At 36.3% G+C, this 21,001-nt stretch overlaps 1 protein-coding gene across 21 annotated transcripts in view; it reads left to right on the forward strand.

The window, feature by feature from the left end:
* The window catches only part of QKI (QKI, KH domain containing RNA binding), a 165,804-nt gene that overhangs the window by 134,760 nt on the left and 10,043 nt on the right, over positions 1-21,001 (forward strand). For 10 of the 21 annotated variants that reach the window (XM_075146301.1, XM_075146299.1, XM_075146293.1 and 7 more), the window contains 2 exons: positions 17,768-17,855; positions 20,141-20,437. In XM_075146301.1, the coding sequence (XP_075002402.1) occupies positions 17,768-17,855; positions 20,141-20,437 (385 nt within the window). Of the gene's footprint in view, positions 1-17,767; positions 17,856-20,140; positions 20,449-21,001 lie in introns of all 21 variants that reach the window. The other 11 variants (XM_075146305.1, XM_075146296.1, XM_075146308.1 and 8 more) reach the window with 3 other exon arrangements.

The following is a 21,001-nucleotide window of genomic DNA, read 5'->3' on the forward strand; positions in this document are numbered from 1 at the left end:
CACTTGTCAAATCTGCTTCTGAAAGGGGAGAAGGGCATTGAAGGTTTCTTTTGAAAACAAATAAGGTGCTATGGCCCTTCGAACTGTTTTTTTCGGGTCACATGTAAATGTTTTCCCAGCTCAGGCCTGCCTTCTCTCTGAAGGGAGTTGGGCTTTGACCTGCTGACTTCTTTGTCAGCACCAATGCTATTGAAATGTGAGAAGATGGACTTGGTGCTTTCACAAATGCCTCAAGTGATGAACATCACTTATGCTTGTTTAACCTTCAGTTGTGCTCAAGAAGTCAGCTGTAGTAGTAAGAACTGATGACAGTGTTTTGGAAGCTTGTATTGGTGTTCTCCTAGCCACTTAGATTTGATAACTTACAGAAAGAGATAGGGAAGCTTATACGTGCTTGAATACTTTGATAGTAGATTTAAAAATATGTATTCAAGGACATGTCATACTTGGAATAGCATGCAATGTTTTTCCCCAAAATAATTTATATTGGGTATATAGCTTAAGGCTTAAATGTTTCCTTGTGATCCTTTTTAGTATGTATCTCAAGTCTTTACTCATCATAACTATTAAGATATAGTGGAGGAACTAATTAAAAAGAGAGCAGTACTGCCATAATGGCAGTAATTTAGACTTTTGTTTAAAGCAGTAAAAATATGCTTAGAACTCCTTGATATAGTCTTACATCACTAGCAGGAATCCTGTAAATTAGCAAAGGAAAATAGTAAATTTGAGCTGGTGATTCAGTAGTTGAACAGCTGCTAAGTTCTAACAAATTCCTAAACTGTTACTAATGATGCAGCTGAAACTGTTTGGTAGCCTGAGGGTACTGTTTCTGTGAAACTTTAGAACTATCTCCGAAGAAATGAGGTGAAGACAAGAGCAGCATTTACTATTACTAATACTCAGAATTTTAGCTGTTCATTTAAAGTTACTTTGAGAGGTATTGGTTCCTCATGTTATTTGTGCTCCAGAGTGTGTATGCTTAAAATTGCCAGCGAATTGATTTCATCAGACTTGGACCCCCCCCACATACCTTCTTAGATGAGTTAGTAGAATGCGACAGCAAAAATTTAAAGGTATTATCTAAGTGTTTGTGAAGTGGCTTGCGAAACTGAAACTATGAATAATTCTACACTCTGTACTATAAGAGGGATGCTAAATGATTTGGGGGAAAAAAAAAGTACAGAAAAGGCAGTGCCACAGGGAACTGTTTGAGATGGTGGACTGAACAGAGTGCATCTTAGATACATAGTACCAATAGCTTACGGCAGCTCTGCAAATCGATGCTATTTACAGAAACCAGGCAGTAAAAAAAAAAATCGGCTTATTGGTATTACAGTTTTCAAATTTCATATTCTGGGATTTTTTCTGCATTTCAGAGTTTTGGTTCCATAGGTTGGGGAGCTTGATTGGGACCTATCTTAGTTCAAGACTTGTGCCTTCTTCCTCTCCTCCCCTCTGCTTGACTTGCACAGCTGAGGTGGAAATAAGTGACAATGGGAGCACAGGAACAGCTTAAACTGTTTTTGCTGCCAGGTCGGATGTTGGGATAGGGATATTTGATAATTACTGATCACTGGATCTGGGCTACATAGTATGATCTTAGTTTTGCAATACCTGAGTGGAAAGTGGGAGGAAAAGTAGAATCACCACATAATACTTAATTTTTTTTATGAAGGGTTTTCATAACCTGAAAATTATTGATCAGTCACATCAGAAACATCTTCCTTCCCTGCCCAGGGAAGTGGTTGAGTCACCGTCCCTGGAAGTATTTAAAAGACGTGTAGATGAGGTGCTTAGGGACATGGTGTAGTGGGTATGGTGGTGTTGGGTTGATGGTTGAACTCGATGATCTTAGAGGTCTTTTCCAACCCTAATGATTCTATGATTCTATGAAGACGTACATCAGACAGGTTACCTGATAGAAGATGGATTTTTCTTTGATGGACATTCTGTCTTTTACCTCATGAGCAGTGCAGAGAGAAACCTTATGGTTTTATTATCTAAAAGTATGACATACAAAAAAACCTGGATAGGAGTCAAGTTATCTATTATGTTGTCTTAGGTAAAACTGAGGACCTGCTGAGATCTGAATCCGATTCCAACTACGATATGTTTTCATGAAACGTGATGAGCCTGTTTAGCAGTTAGAAGCAGAAGTCCCCTTTCTGCTTCACTGCTGAATCCAACTGCAGACTTCAACTACTTATTTTGTGAATGGATATAATAAAATAGCACTTATGAGGCCGTTCCATGAGCTGATTTTATTTGCTAAATGGTAGAAAAGTAGCCCACAAAATCTTCTGGTTATTTTTGAGAGTTTCAGACATTTGCTGAATGTCTCACAAGCACCAGAGCACACAGAGGAGTGTCAAGGGCATAGACACAGAAAAGGTGGAGAAGAAGTGGGAAGCTATGCAAAGTACTTGTTCTCTGTGTTTAATTGTTATATTTCTAGGGTTCTTGGCTCCTGCTGGTCCAGGAATCCAGAGAATCAGAGAAATGTGCATTCTGTTAGACCAGTAGGGGTAGCAGCAGTTTCTCTTCAAGGCACTCCCCTTTTCTGATTCTTTGAAAGTATTTTTATCCATTCTCCATTTAATTTTGCTTCTGCTGGGGCATTGTTACATTGGCCTCTGATCTTTAGATTCCAACAGTTTGTTTCTTTCTGCAATTCTTTACACTTCGTCACTAACTTTTAAGCTTTTGGGAGTAGAAGCTATGCATGCGTATTGCTGGTATCTGAACTCCAGATCAGAATAGTATTTATATACTGTTATGCTAAAATTAACATTTCACGCAGAGGCATGAAAATAAAATGCATCATCCTAAGTCATACAATTCTTGGCTAAAGAAAATCAACAGTTCTCACTTAGGATAGTTCTACAGAAGAATATAATACAGAAAAAGGAAAAAAATATTAAGAAGGAAATTGATTTTTGTAGGGTCCTTATACTATCAAATCGTGCATTATTTTCAGTTTGTTAGCATGGAGCTTTGTAAGTATTGGATATACTATTTAACTTGTATGGATTTAACATTGATAGTCTAAGGTGTAAAAATTACCAGCTTAGTATGATGATGTTTTAGAAGAGATTTAAAATTAGTATTTTTCAGTGTTTTTAGAACACAGAGTGCAAATACCAAAGAAGCTCAAAGGTCTGTGCAAAACATGAATGCATGTGGATATTTATAGTAGTAAGTAAATGGTTGAGATTGTAGCCTTTGCTTCTGATGAGGAAATCTACAGACGGAGAAAGCATACTTCACATAGTTTAAGGTAGCCACTAGAGAAGTGTGGTTAGTACAGTTGGTCAAGGAAGCTGTAATGGTATTCCTCCACTGAAGGAGGAATCAAGAGAGAAGAAAATCAGAAAGGGGAATGATTGTAAATAAAAAGAAATGGGCAGAAGCTGAGTAAAATAAAAATAGTATAGTAGGAGAAAGAGAAATAAGAAAAATGAAATTAAATATTTTAATATGAAAACAATTCAGTTGGTTGTCAGGTCGTGGATTCTAGTTAGAATACGAAAATCTCTGCTTCTAGTTTGGAAATTAGACTGCTGGGCTTCAGAATTAGCAAGACTAAGACTCTAATTCCACATGCAGCTGAGTCAATTCACAGCTCTGCACAGAGGAGGTCTCAACTCCCCTCAATCTCTCCTGTCTTACGCTGGCACACATTTGAGCCTGCAGTGAGCTCTTTCAGTTCTGTAATCTGGCAGAGAACTATTTAGATTAAAAAAAAAAAATTGTCTTGCCAGATTAGCAAATTGACATGGCTCAGTCACGGATACAGTGATGGATACAGTAGAGTAACAATGAGGAAAGAGTAGGATTGTGACCACCACCAGTTAAATTGGCTTAAAGTACCACAGGGATGCCAGCTGAGAGGCTTTTTACATCTTCAAAAATAATTTTTGACTGATTTGACAGCAGTGTAAAACCTCAGCCTAATCATCCAGAACTAATTTGTAGCCTGGGAAAAAGTCTTAAGATAGCGTTTTAATTTTTTACATTCTAGCATCAGCGTTTGTATTTTCTAGGTAAACTTGTCTGAACATGTCTCCTCTGAAATTATTCTCCATAAGTTTTGCATCTGATTGATTCCCGTTCCATTCGGTGTTTTTTAAAGTCTCAGCTTTCTGAACTCATTCATATGCAGATACACAGCGGCTTATTTTTACACATTCCGGAAACAAAATTCCATTCATTTTTCCATTTATTTGAATCACTTCAGAATTGCCTTAGTTTTTCAGGCCTTTTGAATCTTGTTTGTATTTCCCTAAGGAAAAGGACTTCATTTGTCTCTTCCCATTGATGATGAGTAAATGAATGTTCTTCAGTTACTCTCAGATAGTGTCCAGAAACTTGAATTCCTTTTTAGGTTTGCTTCTTAATTTTTCAGCCACATCTTGTAACCGAAAGCTTTAATTGTACTTTTTCTGGTTTTTTGTTGGTTGGTTTTTGTTTGTTGGTTGGTTTTTGTTTGTTGGTTGGTTTTTGTTTGTTGGTTGGTTTTTGTTTGTTGGTTGGTTTTTGTTTGTTGGTTGGTTTTGGGGGGTATTTCTATGTATAATTTTTACACACATTAAAGGAGTTTTTTTAATGCAAAATACTATGTAGATGTATATAGTCCATAAAGTTAGAGAATAAGTGAATTTAGGTGTTCTTTTGAAATATTCATGAGATTCCCGAGTTCAGGAGATTAAAAGGTGATTTATCCTGTGGTAGAAAATGTATTTTAAGCTGCTTTTGCTTATGGGTACGGACTACTTGTCTACTGTAGAAATTATAATTCTACAGTCTCTGAAAGACAGTTTAATTGTACTAATTTCAAATATCTAAATGGAAAAAGTTGGTTTCTCCTAATGATTGGATTAGAACAGTAAGTGTTTAGAGAACCAGAGTGTCTGAACAATATTTAAACAGTTATACAGGAAGATGTGAAAAGCAATTGAGGATGAAATCTAGAAGTGGGAAAATGAGTTTTACTTGTATAAGAAGGACTCAAGGATCATTCTGAAAACAGGTGGAAATTGCATATCAATATGCAGTTGACAATACAATATGGAGTGAGAGTGATGGGCAAGGCACTGGCAGTGAATGTGTAGGAAGAAAGTAAGTTACCACTTGAACAGTTTGGCATCACTAGGCTGGATTTCTTTTTTTAATACGAAAATTGCTTGTTCTCCATCAAAGTTGATACAATATGCATTTGGCATTTAAGGTTAGTTGGAAGGCTACAAGGGAGATCCTACATAGAAATATTGTAGGATTATCCTATCAAGAACGGTTTCCTGAGCATGACATGAGAGCATTGATCCAGGGTGGCTCTGTGACTGCAGTTTGTTTCAGCCACAGTTCAGGTACTCAGCTTAGAAAACGAAAAAGGAAAATTGTTAAATGAAGTTTTGGTGTAGTATCTGATCCAGAGTCTGTAGCAAGCTGTTCAGATAGAACACTATAAAATATGTGAAGATCAGCAACAAATAGAAGCACAGAAGTCTTGATTATTTCTGTCCCAGTATAGCCTTTAACCTGCAAGTGAAATTTGATCAAACTTACACTGTGAGTCCTGCTAAATGGTTACTTAAGTGTAGTGTCTGTGTTTCTGCTGAGGAGGCAGATTTTTAAATTAGTGTGTAGAGCAGCAGGGAAGGACAGTGAAATTAATTATTTAAGATAGGCCTGATACATACTTCTCTCATTCTAGGACAGAAAATTAGACTTAAAGAACTTAATTGTTTTATCATGTAGGTTCATTTAATTATTATATAGAAAAGAAAAGCTAATTAGTAGATTCTGGTAATGTAGCATTTTAGAAAAAGAAAAGGTGAAAAAATTCTGGTCAATAATTTATTTGGAGACTTCCCAGTAGGTTAACCAGTCCTTTATTTTGGCGAGTCTCTCGTTGATACTTGGATACCTCATGATCCTAGTCCCTTCTGGATAGAAGACTACATCATGTTTGTTATACTACAGTCTCTTTTTCTGTATGTGAACTTTTGTTACCTATAATTGCTTGTGGGGAGATACAGTTCTGAAACAGGGCCCACATACAAAAATGGTATATTCTGTTATTTATGCAAGGCATCAGAACAGTCTTGGGTGGGAGAAAAAAAAATAAAAAATAAAAAATGTGTAGGTTTATCCCAGACTCCAGAAAACACTTTTTATGGAAACTTGTTTTGTTGTGTGGATTGTGTTTTGTTTTGTTTTTAATTAAACCACAACAGTTTTAGGAAAGTTTCTCTAACTTTGCTATATATATAAATCGCCGAGATACATATTTCTTGTGCAAATTGGTAAATAATGGAAAGGTATTTTTATTGCAATTCAGTAACCTTTTTTCAGAATATAAGGGTTTGGGGTTTTTTAAGTGCTAAAACTAAATGATTGTTAATATCTTCTAATTTTAATATTAAGGATTTATAATTCGGCCTTAAAACATGCAGCAGAATAAAACTTCATATACAAAGTTGAAGATCATAAGAAACTTTCTGCGTTACTACATTATGAAAAATAGGTGGTTCTTATTTGTCAAAATTTGTATGTTAAATACTGACCTTTAAGTATGTGATAAATTCCCAAAGCCAGAGGTGAGTATCTTGAAACAAGAAGAAGCTGGTTTAATTTTCTTTAACACAATCAATGCATCTTACTCCAGCTTCAAGTTCCATTTTTTTCCCAAGAACTATAATGAGTAATTAAAATAAGGCTTGCATATGTTTGGATTAATCTGGATGATTGCACTGGAAAATTATGGGACTGCATTAAAAAAAAAAAGTCAAAGTATGATCACTTCTGCTATTCTGGAGTAGTTACAAGAAACTGAAGTACGTTGCATGATTTTTAATTATTTACTAAGAATCCACTAATCTTTTGTAACTAAAGTTGCTAAGATTAAAGGAATGGATTACAAAATTAAAATCTGTTGCATGTATATTTTTCTATAGTACTTATAAATGTCAAAAGTCTTTTGGCTAAATGTATGAGACTTTTCCTAATAAGAATTTTAAAATTATTTGTAATGCTAAATTTGTGTTACATAGAAATAAAATAATGATACAAACTGATAGAAGAAACTTTCATGCCTTCCCTCAGCTCTTATGTGACAGCATGAATAAATGTTCAGGGCTAGCTGGAGTCCAAGCCACCTTTTGTCAGTTTATCCTCAAATGAGTAATTCTTACCTGATAGACAACTCACAGTACATGCATACGGCTGCTCCTCGGCAGCACAGGCTCCTAATAGCAGCCTTCGACAGCAAGAATCGCTCGCCTGTCGTTCGTGGGGCTGGAAGTGTTACTTGCCTGTGATACAGGCACAGGTTACAGCTCTACTTGTAAGTAAGGGAATGTGGTTAGTTGGTCAGGTGGGCCCAGCGGTGCAGCTCCCTGGGGAAGCGGCGCTCCTCAAAGGCCCTTTGTGCCAGCCCCCACCAGGCAGCCCTGAGTCCTCGCTCCTGTCTCTGGAAAATAAGCATTGGCTGGTCTCTAAAAGCTGAAAAGAAAGCTCAATAAATAGCAAAGAAAGCCTTCTCCCTAGCAACACACCGCCTTGAGCAGCTTGAGCCTTCAAACGGAAGGTCATATGATTGACATATTTGTCCCCTAAAGAGAGCGCACACAATTCGTTTTTTCACTTCTCTGTAATTTTAAGCTGTGTGAAAGCGGGTTTTAGCCAGCTGTACAAGAGAGGAGACTAGCCAGTTGGAATACTACCATCCCCTCTTTTTGGACTTGATCATCTCTGAGAGTTCAAGAAGAACAGTAGAGTCATCTGTGGTGTTTATGGAAGAGTTAGCTTTGATTTTATACAGTAACATTTATATTAGAGTACCAGTAAAATGCACATAAGACATATATGTGATATATTCAACAGAGCTATGGGTTGCTCGTATGCTTGTAAGCAGCTGGAAGTAATTGTGAGCTTTTTGTACTCATTCACTTTTTAGCAGCTGTTGAGAATTACTGAAAGTATATACTGAGTGTGTAAGTCCTTTTAAACTTTCAGTGTTGTGTTTCCTCAGTTCGACTAGAAATTTAAAACTTAGGTAAGTTGAATTTTTGGGCATCTTACATTAAAAAAAAAATATTATTTCTCTAGATGGTAGCTTTATACAGAGTTCCAAATTAAACAGTCATTAGAAGACTCCACCTTAGGGGTTTTGTGTGTGTAGAAAAAGACAGTGTCAACAAAACTGTGCCCTTGCACTTTCTGTTATTTTGAAAATAAAACAATTTATGCAAACATTTTACAAAAGGGAAGATAGGTGAAATGCAGAAATAATTTGTGCTGATCACATTTAGCTGTCATGATTCTTGTTGAAAATGTGACTACAGCAGTAAGTGTGACAGTCTAAAAAGCTGTTGGAAGACCACTGCTCCCTGAATACTGACATTTTATAATTCGGTAAGCCTAAACATTCATGCTTTTACTCTGTATTGTAATACCTGCATTTATTTTAATTAGTCAGTATTACCTTTTCAGGACATCTCAAGCTGAAGATAAAAATGTCTTACAAGTTACTACTGCAGCTTGAATTCCCATGTGATAGTCTGCAGCCCTGAATCCTGTGTTCAATGAAACACATAAGAGAAGGTACACTTGAAAGATGTGTACTAATCCACAGCAACAGTCTTTGTACTCCTTATCACTAGCAGTTAGTTTTCTTTTGTTGCTTTAAAGAGAGAGACTTGTCACGTTCTTTCTAGGTTACTAAATTTTATATTAAATGTCATTTTTCGTACAATTTTTTTCTTTTATTTCTGAGTGGGAACAGATTAAAAACATAATGGACATGTTTTCCATAGGAAAACATGGGGTCGTATTTCAGTACCATTTTGAGAATGAAAGGTTTTATTTATCTACTAAAACATTAGCATAGCTGGAAACAAAATTAGCTGGCACTGGAATCTCTAGAGTTTGCAAAAAAAATACTAGTTTTGAAACCCCTTAATGGGGTTTGTCCCCTGTCCCCCCAGCCCCCACCCCCCTGAATATCTGAGTTCAGTATCTTTGCACTTACAGGAAATTTACAGCCAATCAGTGTATAAACTCAAACTTCGAATAGAAACTTCCTGGGATGACAGAGGGAAAATAAATGTTACAGGTCAGGCCAGACTTATCTACAAGTATTTTAATTAGTCATTCCATTATTATATTTCTAACAACTGCCTCCAATCTGTACCTATTGGAACAACCACCTTTATCGTAGGTAGTTATGTAGCATGAGTTCATTAAATTATTTTTATAATTTACTTAAAACTCAGGATGGTTTAAAGCATTTGTCCTGATTTATGGAGCATGTCAACGCAGTCTCTAAAGTGTTTTGGCACCGTTCAATCTGTTTGAAAGGCTACAGCTGGAATAAAGACCTACATAATATAGGTTGTGTTTGATTTCTGCACTGTTCAGATTCCTAGGATGTTCGTGGTACTCACGATGTTGCTGGTAGAGCTGTATGTGGGAAATTTGTACCAGAGGCTTGCCTGGTAGTATCTCATTCAGTGTGCTTATGGTTTAGCGCCTTCTTTCAGAATTAAACTAACCAGTGAGGAGGAGTTTTGAATGTCTAGCATTCCAAAATTAGAAATACCAAAAATAAAGTATTTAGCTCTGAAAGTTTTTTAACTGGGCTTGCACATTGCTAAAAATAGATCTATATTTAGATTGCATTATTGATAGCTATTTCATTTGAATCTTAATACAAATGTTAGCAAATGTCTATGCTAACAAATAAATCTTAATGTATATCAGTAGAATTCTGTCTTTTTGAAAATATTTTGGAAGGTACTGTGTAAATTTTTTTTTCTTTTAGGATTTTTGGCTGTTCGGAGTATATATATGTGTCGTGAAAGATGCATTCCTGTTCTGGAGCTTTATGAATTGCTGAAGCTCTTCTTGTGGTGTATAGAGATTCTTGTCACTGATTTTATTAACACCATTAAAAGGTTGAGGTGCAAGGGAAAGAGGAATGATAATTTAAAAAAAAAAAAAGGCTAAACAAAAAGCAAATTCTGGAATTAAGTATTGTTGAGTGTCTAGTATAAATGACCCAAGGGACCTTATTTCCTTGAAAGACCAAAACCCTGTGATTTAAATATGGGCCTATTACATCTGTCCTAAAGAAATGTTGGGACAGACATAAAAATCCGTTAAGGTCAAGCAGAATGCTGCTGGTGATGTCCGTCCCCCATCCCCCCCCAATATATTCACAACTAGTATCCAGAGGGTACATGGTGAAGCAAACCTGTAAGTTCCACTGATGCTGTGTTTCAGTCTGGCTTATAAAATGCACTTCATGCTGATTTTTCTGTACCTTATCTGTATTTTCGTCTTGCAGAAATTGAAAGTGGGGGAGGGAGGGCATAAGGACTCTCGAAAATATTACTGGTAAGCCAAGTATCATGATTAAACAGGGATATGTCAGATAAGGTGATGGGAAGTGTAAAAAGATATGCTGCCTTTTCCCCCTAGTGTATCTTTAACATTATGACCAATGAATTTGTCAAGAGAAACAGCACAGTCTTCTTTGCATATCATTTGAACTGAGAGCTTGCTTTGAAGAAGATAAGCAGACTGTGTTGCCCAGAAGAAATAATGATGCTAATTTATCTTTGCCTGTCCTCATAGGCATAGCAGTGTGTGTCAGAGTTGAAAAGGAAATAGAGAAATAACTGAGCTATAGCTTGCCACATATTCAATGCCACAGTATCGTTGATGGCATACAGGGCTCTAAGAAATATGGCTGGTCTTAAAGTAGTGATTTATTTTGGTTTGTCTCTAAAGTATTTGGAAAAGTTTCCACTGATATAGGAATAGCTGCCAAATTATGCCAGAAAAACCTCTTTGGTAAATTCTCCTCAGCACGAACTAAGCTATGTTGTAGGCCTTCTGCTTCATCACCATCAAAAGTGTATAATCAAGGATGAGAAAGTCTAAGTAACATATATGTTTACCAACAACTTCTAACTACCAATATTTACATTCTGGCCATGGAAAACTTGGAAGTCAAATTTTTTGAGGGGAAGGGGTGACAGGATGTTTTCCTTAACACTGAGTAATAGAGTAGTTTGCCAGAAATAAAAGCCTTAACAAAAGTGAAATCTGATGTCTTTCACTAGATAATTGATTAATAGTTTAGGTACTCACATTCAGATTCTTTTAAAAAGCTCTTTTCTTTGTGTTTTACATCTGGTTACCTGTCATCTTGCCTAGGATTTTATTTCCATAGATACTTCAGTCTTTTAACAACTTAGTTACAAAAAAAAAAAGACCTTCTAGACACAGAATAGATTTTAAGCATGTATACCTTAGCTTCAAGGATTCCAATGTGTTTTAGCCTATCATCTTTTATAATATACTTTACAATATATTGATGTTTGAGATCTGGTTTTTGTTTTAATACGTTTTTGTCTAGGAATTTGTAGTGTATTGTTTGTGAGGTTTTTTGTTTATAAATTATGAATGGAAGGTTTTTGTCCCTGAATGGAGACATTCATGTGTAAAGGCTGTTTAACTGGCGCATGGCATGTTAGGAATACTTACTGATCTACAAGTGAATTGCAGTGGAACATTTTTCTTTGTCAGGGAGATAAAAGCATTCCAGAGCCCGGAGAGAGTCCAGCGAGTGTCACAGCGCAAGCCTCCAAGCTGCAGCTGTGCAGCTATATAGCAGCTGGGGACTGTAGGAGGCAGGGTGACAGACCCCTGAGGGGCAGCAGTGCCTCCTGGATCAGAAGGATAAGATCAGTAACAGTAAAATACTTCAGTGGTGCTATTGTGCTTTACCAAAATTCGTATTAAATCAATAAATTGCAGGTGGCTTATACTATACAGATATTTCGTTTAAAGAATAATGGAAGTCTTTGTATTTAATGTGTGTTTTTCCAGAGATACGGTTGTAGAAAAGTTTTGCTTATTGTATATGGCAATTGTAAATGACTTTTCTATTTGAAGAAGAGTTTTAAGTATCTATTCCTGTTCATTAGTAGAGTGTTCTTCCATAACTGGCAAGTTCTTTGCCCTTCTGTTTCGAGTGTGTGTAAAATTATTTAATGCCTTACCTGTGTACTAAAAAATACAATGTGTTACTGGCAAAATTCTCTCCCTGCAGTAAATGTGGAGAAAAGGATATGGACTTGGACAAAATGTGGTAGCTGGAAGAGGTCTCTCCGAGGGTGTGAAAGGTGCCAAGCTGCTGTTGAGTATTGCTGTTTAATCAGAGGTGGTGTGGGGCAGGCAGGAAGGTAGTCTTCTCAAGAAGTTGCTGAGGTGCTTGGAAGGTAATGCTGCTCTTGTGTTGTTGAGGCTTCCTGGTCATTCTTTCCATGAGCCTGGTGGGACAGGCCTGCTGCAGTTGGATGGGGAAGATCAAGACTGATTTTTGGCGTCTATATTCGCAGTTGATTTATGCATCATTTTCCTTCACCATCATTTCTTCTTCCCACTTGCTGCTCCTGCTCTGATCCTGAAAGTATAGCCCTGAAACAGCTTATAAAGGACTGCTCCCTTAACCAAAGCCAGACTTGGCTGCATTTGGTGCAAGATAAAACTGTCTGCAGCCTTGCCTAGGGTTGGGCTCAGTTCAGTTCATGAGAATTCAGCTTGAAGTGCAGGGATGTGTGACCAGATTGCAAAAAAGTATTCTAAAATGCATAACATTCGGAAGCTAGACTCTCAATGAAAGTCACTAACATCACCTAAATACTTGTATCTATATTATTATGAATGTAGGAAAAAAGTGTATTTGTTATATTTTCCAAAGTTTAAAAGGAAAATTAGCATTATACAGGGAAAGTATATATGTTCGTACAGAAATACTGAAAGCCTTCCCTGCCGGTGTTGGTAATAATGATAATCAGAGTATGTTCTGAGCCGGGTAAGACTGTGAGGCTCAAGGAGCTCTGTCAGGATAAGGTATCCCTGCTATCATACGAGTGAGTGGATTGTTTGGTTTGTGAATTCTCTTGTGAAGCTGCGGTCACCTTCCGTGTGGGTCAGTTTGGGTCCAGCAGCAGTGCGGCAGGGCAGGATGGGTACTGACTGACTCCACTGGATGCTAGCTTGTGGATCTCTGCTCTGTAGTAAATATTGCCAATTGATCGTTCTTTTCTTTTAAGATAGTATCTTTCTTTCTTTCTCTACTGTAATTTATTATAAGCTTCTCAGAGTTGACTGTACACAGAATCTAACAGTCTACCTGTCACCTCTGAAGACTTATCTTCTGAAGTCTTCATTGACATAGCACAGTGAATGCACTTCCGTTTGGAGTCTGTATGCCTGTCTTCCACCTTGATACCGTATCTATCTAGTGTGTGTATGTTTTGTGTATAAATAAGACGTTAAACTGTATAATATGCTTAAGGGCGCACTGCATGCGTATGAGAATCTGAGGCATTTAAGTGCCTAATAATAATTTCAGAAGCATTAGTTAAACAAAAGAATTCTCTGAGGATCTTCGGGTATCTGAGGTTGAAGTATAGCTTAGACATTGATAATGAAAAGAAGTCATTAAAAAAATTAAATGGAGTGCTTTATCTGAGCTTCCTATTTCATGACATGAAACAAGCTCTTACTAATAGCAGTTTATTGCATAATTGCATTCCTCATTTTTTTTTGAAACAGACAGTATGGCCCAGTGTAGAAGACAGAATTGTGGTTTTAAATGGGCATCAGTATGGTCGGTGTTGTGTATTTCATTTGAAATTGTTTTATTTTGGGAAGTGTTTCCCCAGAGACTTCTTGTAGGTGGCACTTGTAGTTGTTACTAGTGTTTTGGACCTTGTGGCTATTAATCCTACTCTGATAAAGATTAGGAAACAAGTTACTTAAAATTATAGTGGTCACTAGCATTTGGTCTCCTTCAGGTCTTTTTATTGCTAGCCCAAGTAGAGCTGAGCTACTGTGAGGAGCACTGGTCGCGTGTTCACAAAACGGTAACCGCTGTTGTCTGTGCACAGTTGGCTTTGTTAGGATTTACTGCTTGCATCTCTTCAGTATTTGTATTCAGTGAGCAATTGCAAGTGCTTACATTTAAAGAATTATGTTTCAAGATGCCACTTAAGGTTTTTTCTTAATCTGCATGTTATATTGTACATGAGAAATACAAGGAAATCACTGGAGATTTAAAAGGATGAGAGGTTTGAGTCAATCGCTTGAGCTTCAATTTAGTAATGCAAATCTGGCTGTAAGTGACCTTATTGATGTTTGCTCAAAGTAGCTTCCTCTTGGTACAAATGACTGAGCTTTGTTGTAGCTATTGTACAGGTAATGTACTGTCCCTTTAGAGATTGCCTTTGTATCCCTGATGCAACCTCTCTTTGCTTTAACAGAGAGTGCCTGCAGAAATGCCTGGAGCTAAGATAGATAGATTGCATCGGTGTGCCTCATTTGATCATCTGTCAGCAAGGGAGAGGGAGGATAGGGCAGGCAAAAACATGTGCCCATTGCTTTATCCCAGCTCTTGGAAATTTGAGGGTTTGGCTGTTGGTGAACGATGTTCAAGCGGGGAGCTCGATGCCAGAGAATGAAGGACGTGACAGCATAGCTGAAAGGGTCCTGACCGCTTCTGTGACTTACGCCTTGAAGAGATGTGGCAAGCGGCTGTTGCAAGTTTAAGGTGTGAGGGGGTAGCCGGATTTTGAGCAGTACTAGTAGGGTGGTGCAAATAGCGCTAAGCACCCATGTCTTGAGGAGATAGTATTGTATAATAAACAGTGCCATCTTCTGGGAGGAGTCGGAATGATGCCATTGTGGTCAGCATTAAAGATGTTTTTAAAGTGCGGGGTTTTTTTGTTTGGGTTGGGTTTTTTTCTCTCTATCTAATAAATGCTTTGAAGAACAAAAAAACAGAAGTTGAAAGATGGTGTTAGTGTCTAGTAATGCAAGTCCACATCTGTGAATTATCACTGATACAGTCTTGAAGGAAAAGTTTTAAACTATGTTTTGGAGTCTGTTTAAAAGAACAAAAGTTTATCAACTGCTGAGCAGTACTTCAGAGAAGTAAATCTCAAAAATAAAAGTTAAGGACTTGGTCTGCTTTGTATGCTGAAGTCCATTATTATTTTTGTAAACATACTTTGTAAAACCTAGATAATTGCAACATCTTTTCTCATAGGAAGCATAGTGGAAACGTTATAGAAAACGTTAAAGATCCAAAGTAAGATCCAAATGTTAAAGATCCAAAGTAAGAATGATCACTTTGTCTGTTTTTTATTGCTTTTAAGTTGTTATAACTCCTCCTTTTGGAGATGTCAGAAGGGAAAAAATGTTTTCTGTCTTAAAATTATTATCCTATAAATAGTTACATTTGGGAAATATTCACTGTGGTGCAAAATCTGGGATTAGAGTTACTAAAATTATCCTAGCAAGTGGAATTCAGCAAGTAAGATTCAGCATTTACTGAGACTCATTAATGGTGTCAGATCAATCACCTGAACTCTTATTTGGAGGAAGTGAGCAATTTTAGTAACATTAATGGAACTATATGGGAGATGCAGCTGACATTGTGAGGAGGTTTTTTTGTTATACGCTTTCAAATAAATAAATGAACCCAAGCAAAAAGCCAATAACAAAGTATAACCATTATGGAGGGAGGGGAAAAGAGGAATCAATGTGTTAAAAATCTTTATTGCTAAAATAAATTACTTAAGGTTTATCCAGAATGACAAGAATTTGTAAGCTCTGGATAGGCAGATAGATTTGGAATTGGTTTTATTGCATAATGATTGTCTAGGTAATTTACCAGCAAAGATGCAATGGAATAATAGTTTCTAAAAAAAAAATTTCTTTTGCATTTAAATTGTAAGACTACTCTGAGTATGTCATATTAAACATGCTATAATCAGTACATTTTGTATTCCAGAGAGTCTCATTTTAATGACCATAGTGTCTGAGGTTTCTGGATAGTACAGTACTTAACTGTACAATTAATTTGTAGATAAAATGGTAATTGAATGTGTATTTACTTTTTCAATATTAGTGTTAGCTTGGTCTGTCACACAGTATTTAATATACAAAGAAAATGTCTAACTTTCAGTATATTCTGAATGCTTTACAACAACATAAATTGTTACTGTGTGTAATCTTTGTGTTTATGCAAGTCCTCAGTATTACAGTTAGGACTTTCATTTCTGACATCTGAAAGTAATTTAGTGTTGACCCATGTTGATTTTAAGTTGTTGATAAAAATCAGATGTTGAAGTTTCCATTGCAAGGGGTAGTGGTCCTTGAGCATACCTCACACTAAGTACTGTATTTCCTTAAATACAATTTTAAAACTTCTTTTGTCTTGTAATTCAGTAAATTAATTCTCTTAGTTTGGGAGTAAAGTATGTATAACAATATTTTGCTGCAAACTAGTCTGAAAAAATATTGCCCTATACATTTGGAACACTGCGTGTAGATAAACCTGTTAACTCTTAACTAGTTTGAGACAATGTTTTACCAGTGCAGTGCTGTAATGGACACAAAGTTATTTAATAGAATTTTTTTGGTTATTGGTGGTGATTGCTATTCTTTGTGGCTTTTAATTCTGTTTTTTTTTTGTAATCACTCATGCTCTTGGAAGTCCTAGTTCAAACCATCTGTAAGAGTTGTAGTTTAAGACAGGTGAACAATTTTCTCTGAAATCAGACTTCAAGATTTTTAGAATGGATGGCACAGTATGTTATTATCCAGGTTCCCATTAACTTGGAAAATGCTGTTCCAAATATCTGGAAAACACTGTGTAAATAGACATGATAAGTGAAAATATAAGAAACTCTGTTTAGCAAAGGAAGAATGCAGTGGAGCTGACACTGAAGCTGCCCTCTTTTCCATCTGACTGAGAATTTCAGCAGTGGCATTCAATACAAGAAGCAAGGTGGTAACTTAACATTAAAGTGGACGCTGACCATCTCTCTTGGGTTTCCTATATCATAATCTTGTTTTCTGGTTGATAGGATGTAGACTACAAATGGTAGTATTCCTGGAAAGACAGATCAGAAGATGTCTCGTCTTAAAACTAAAATTGTACTAATTAGAAATATTTTTGTTAGTAACTGAAAAAGTAAGCTTTTTTTTACTGAATACTGCATAATATTTATGCAAGCTGAAGGGTACCAATGGAGTAGATAACTTCAGGGGAGTAATTTATATTGAAGCCAAAACAAGAATAATGTATACTGTGTAAATAGTAGTTATATCCTAATCAGAATACTTCTACATGTGCCAGGATTATGAATTCTGCCTTACAGCAGTTGTTGATGTCCTATTTGGAAAGCTACTCAAGTTTGTTGTTTATTTTTTGGTGCCATCTCTGCCCCCGGAAGTAGTCAGTATCAACTACAGCGGAGCAAGTTACAATAATTTGAAGTCGCTTAAAATTTGTGGTGTCTATTCTTCCTCCAACCCAATAATAGAATTTTTTAAAAGATCCCTTTAGGTGTACATGAAAACGTTTACTAAAACTTCAGAAAAAAAGTCTTTAAACAATTTCTATCAAACACAACTTACACTTAATCCTATTTTTATAATTTATGGTATGAGCCTTTTTCAAAACTCTTCTAAGATATTTATCAACACCACTTAATGATAGACAACAGGCAACTTGCACTTAATTTTAAGGATTAGTTGACAAAGCTTACTGGTTTCGTGACTAATGGTAAGCAGGTATTTTGAGTAGTTAAAACTTGAAGGCATTTTATTCTAGGTCCCTTAGATCTTGTGCACTAGTGAATTAATAAGACTGACTGACTTCCCATCTTTTCACATGCAGGCAGAAGGAGAAGACAGCCTTAAAAAGATGCAGCTGATGGAGCTTGCAATTCTGAATGGCACCTACAGAGATGCCAACATCAAATCACGTAAGCATGTCATGAGCTCGAGGGTCAATGCCATAGTAATGTTTGCAGGTTTTGATTTGTAAAGCTACTTTTTGGCAAATGTACAGTAGCAACTGTGTTGGAGAATGGAAGGCCATAAAAAACCAACAGAACAGTAGGTAGCCGTTGCAGAAGATCATCTGGAGATAAGTTATGTCAGTTTTGGGGTTTTTTTGTTTGGTCTGTGTCCTGCCTCCCCCTCCCTTTTTTCAGACAGTATGTCTGGGTTGAAATATTGACAAAAATACAGTTTAAAAAAATTCAACCCTTAAGCCATAATTTTCTATTTTACAATAATTTTTTCCTTAATACCTATAAAGGACAATGGACTGCTTTTCAATTTTATTTTTAGAGATTTAATTTGAAAATGTTACAGATGTTCAGGATACTGTGAATACATTTTTCTGTATTATATTCCTTCCTTTCATCTTGCTTGCATGTGTCCCCCCAATGTTATGTTTCTCCAACAATTCATCAACTGATTTCACAGCTGAGTTCACAGGGATCAGTGATGTAATGAGCCATTTTTATGATTTCTTCCATTACATTCGTGTGAGAATGCTTTTGCAGACGCATGTATGCACAGGTTTACACTTGAAAATTAATTACATACACCTACTAATGAGAGCATATGCCTATTATGTGTGATACAAATTATTTTCTCTAGTTGAAAAGCTAATTTCTCCTCCTGGAAATGTAGTTGCTGATACTGTTCCAAAGTAAATTTTTGCTGTAGCTGTGATACAGATGTCAAATGTAAGCACAGTTAAATCAGTCTTTTCACTAAGGGCCTACTGATATTTGCAAATTTGTTTCTCCCCACAGTTACCATTTCAATGTTGAATATGTTTAAAGGTTGGAATGCAGTTAGGTCAATTTGAGAGTGCTTACACCAGTGTAATTATTCTGATTTGAAAAGAGATGTAAGCAAGGACTTTTACCACTACAATGGTAGTGGTAAATCTTTCAATCCTAATGAACGCCGTAATATTTAAAGCTAGATCAGTTTTAAATATATTTTAGTGTCTAAATTATTGCAAATTTATGAGTAAAATAGCTTTCAGATTAGCTTAAATTGACGCAAACTGTTGCACAGAAACCTTTATATTAATCTGAGCAATTTCTTTGTCTGATGTATTCCCATTGGTCTATTGTGTCAGTGCAAGTGGGAAGATGGATTTTTTTTTTTTCTCTTCATTTTTTGACTAGAGATGTCCACACTAATATTCACTTTTTGGTAATACTGAAGACTTGAAGATGTAGAAGCCATACTGGTTTATTTCTGTTTAAGAAAGGAAATGAAAATGTTTGAGGTTTTTTTTTTTAATTATACATTAAGTCTGAGCACTTTTGTTTAAAAATAATTAAAAAAACACAACAGTCTCTATCTGAAAAACTTCCCCCACATTTCTCTTTTCAGACCACTTGTAACTTAATTAAATCAATGTACATCAACAGTAGTGCATAGAAATCTATAAACTATAACCCTTTAAGATTGACTGTTACCAGCTGATGTGTTACCGTTTAAGAAGTTGTTCATCTTGTGTGCCAACAGGCTTCAAATAACACTTAATGAAATATGCTAGCACCATTTAAAAAAGAAAAAAAAAGTACGTCTTTTCTTTAACTTAAGCAAGACCATAGTGAACTTCTAATACAAAGAAAGTATTTTGTTTTGGGGAATGCGATATGGAAATCACTTCTGAGTCTGTTTTATTCATGCTAGAGTAGGAGAGGAGATGCATTGTGTTTCTAGGTCATCTTTAACTTCACTGATCCTGGAAACTGGAATTGCGTATATGTTTAAATACAATTTTAAGATGTATAAAAACTGTAGACTCATACGGCAGCTCTACATAACTGAGTATCTGTGGACTCTATAGTTGCACTAAATTTTGTACTCTGTATTTGATTATGACAGTATTTTCCTTGTATCTCCTGCATGCATCTCAGTCTCATGCAGTCTTGATAGCAAAAATGAAGAAATGTGGTCTAAATGGAGCTTTTGTGCTGTGTAACCTGTTTGAGAAATCTACCTCACTGTTTTACAATGGCTTTTTTATTTTGCATGTTCATACTTAATCACACTGGAAAATGGAAAGCTGTTTGCATTTGAATGGTGTGCTTTGGCACTGTGTGATCAGCGCATGTACTAATGATTTCCTTTTATTTTTCTTCTTTCCTACTTTTCCCCTTTTTTTCCCATTCTTTCCACGTTTTGTACTGCTATCTCCATACTTTCCTCTGAATTTCTTTGCTTACTGTAGCAGCCCTTGCCTTTTCTCTTGCAGCAACAGCCCAGGCTCCAAGGATTATTACTGGGCCTGCGCCTGTTCTCCCACCAGCTGCCCTGCGTACTCCTACGCCAGCTGGCCCTACCATAATGCCTTTGATCAGACAAATACAAACCGCTGTCATGCCAAACGGAACTCCTCATCCCACCGCTGCAATAGTTCCACCTGGACCCGAAGCTGGTTTAATTTACACACCATATGAATACCCCTACACGCTGGCACCAGCTACATCAATCCTTGAGTATCCTATTGAACCTAGTGGTGTATTAGGTAAGATCTTTGTACGCGGATGACTGGAGAAGATATTGCTTATGCTTTTGTGATATTTGCAAGGTAGAGGTCATGGGGCTCAAAGAAAAATTTGAAGCAACAATCTTACCTCAGGTATACCGAAACTGCCTAGGAAAACTGCTCAAATGGTGTAACTCTTAAAGATTTTAACATGTTTTACGTTATTAAATGTGTGGTTAGTATATTAATAAGATTACTGAAAACAAAATCTTAATGTTTGTATGACACTAGATGGTGGATACATAGGCAAGGGAAAAAAAACCAAATAGAATTTGACATCTGTTATATGTCATTTGGGCTCCTATAAATACCAGATTTCTTTGTGCTCTCTTCAACATAAATTAATTACCAGTAATCTTCGGAAGAGAGAACTTCCTATTTTGCTATACCTTTTTAGTAGCAAAACTGGAGAGAATGGAAAGGTCTTTTTTCAATTTATTGGGGTATTTTCCTTCTTTATTTAGTACACAACTGATAAATCTCTCCTCAGTACCAGAAAGCTGTAAATAATTTTGTAAGCAGAAAATAATTTCAGTGAATGAA

Source organism: Calonectris borealis, chromosome 3 (genome assembly GCF_964195595.1).
Source record: "Calonectris borealis chromosome 3, bCalBor7.hap1.2, whole genome shotgun sequence".
In the NCBI taxonomy this organism is placed as follows: domain Eukaryota; kingdom Metazoa; phylum Chordata; class Aves; order Procellariiformes; family Procellariidae; genus Calonectris; species Calonectris borealis.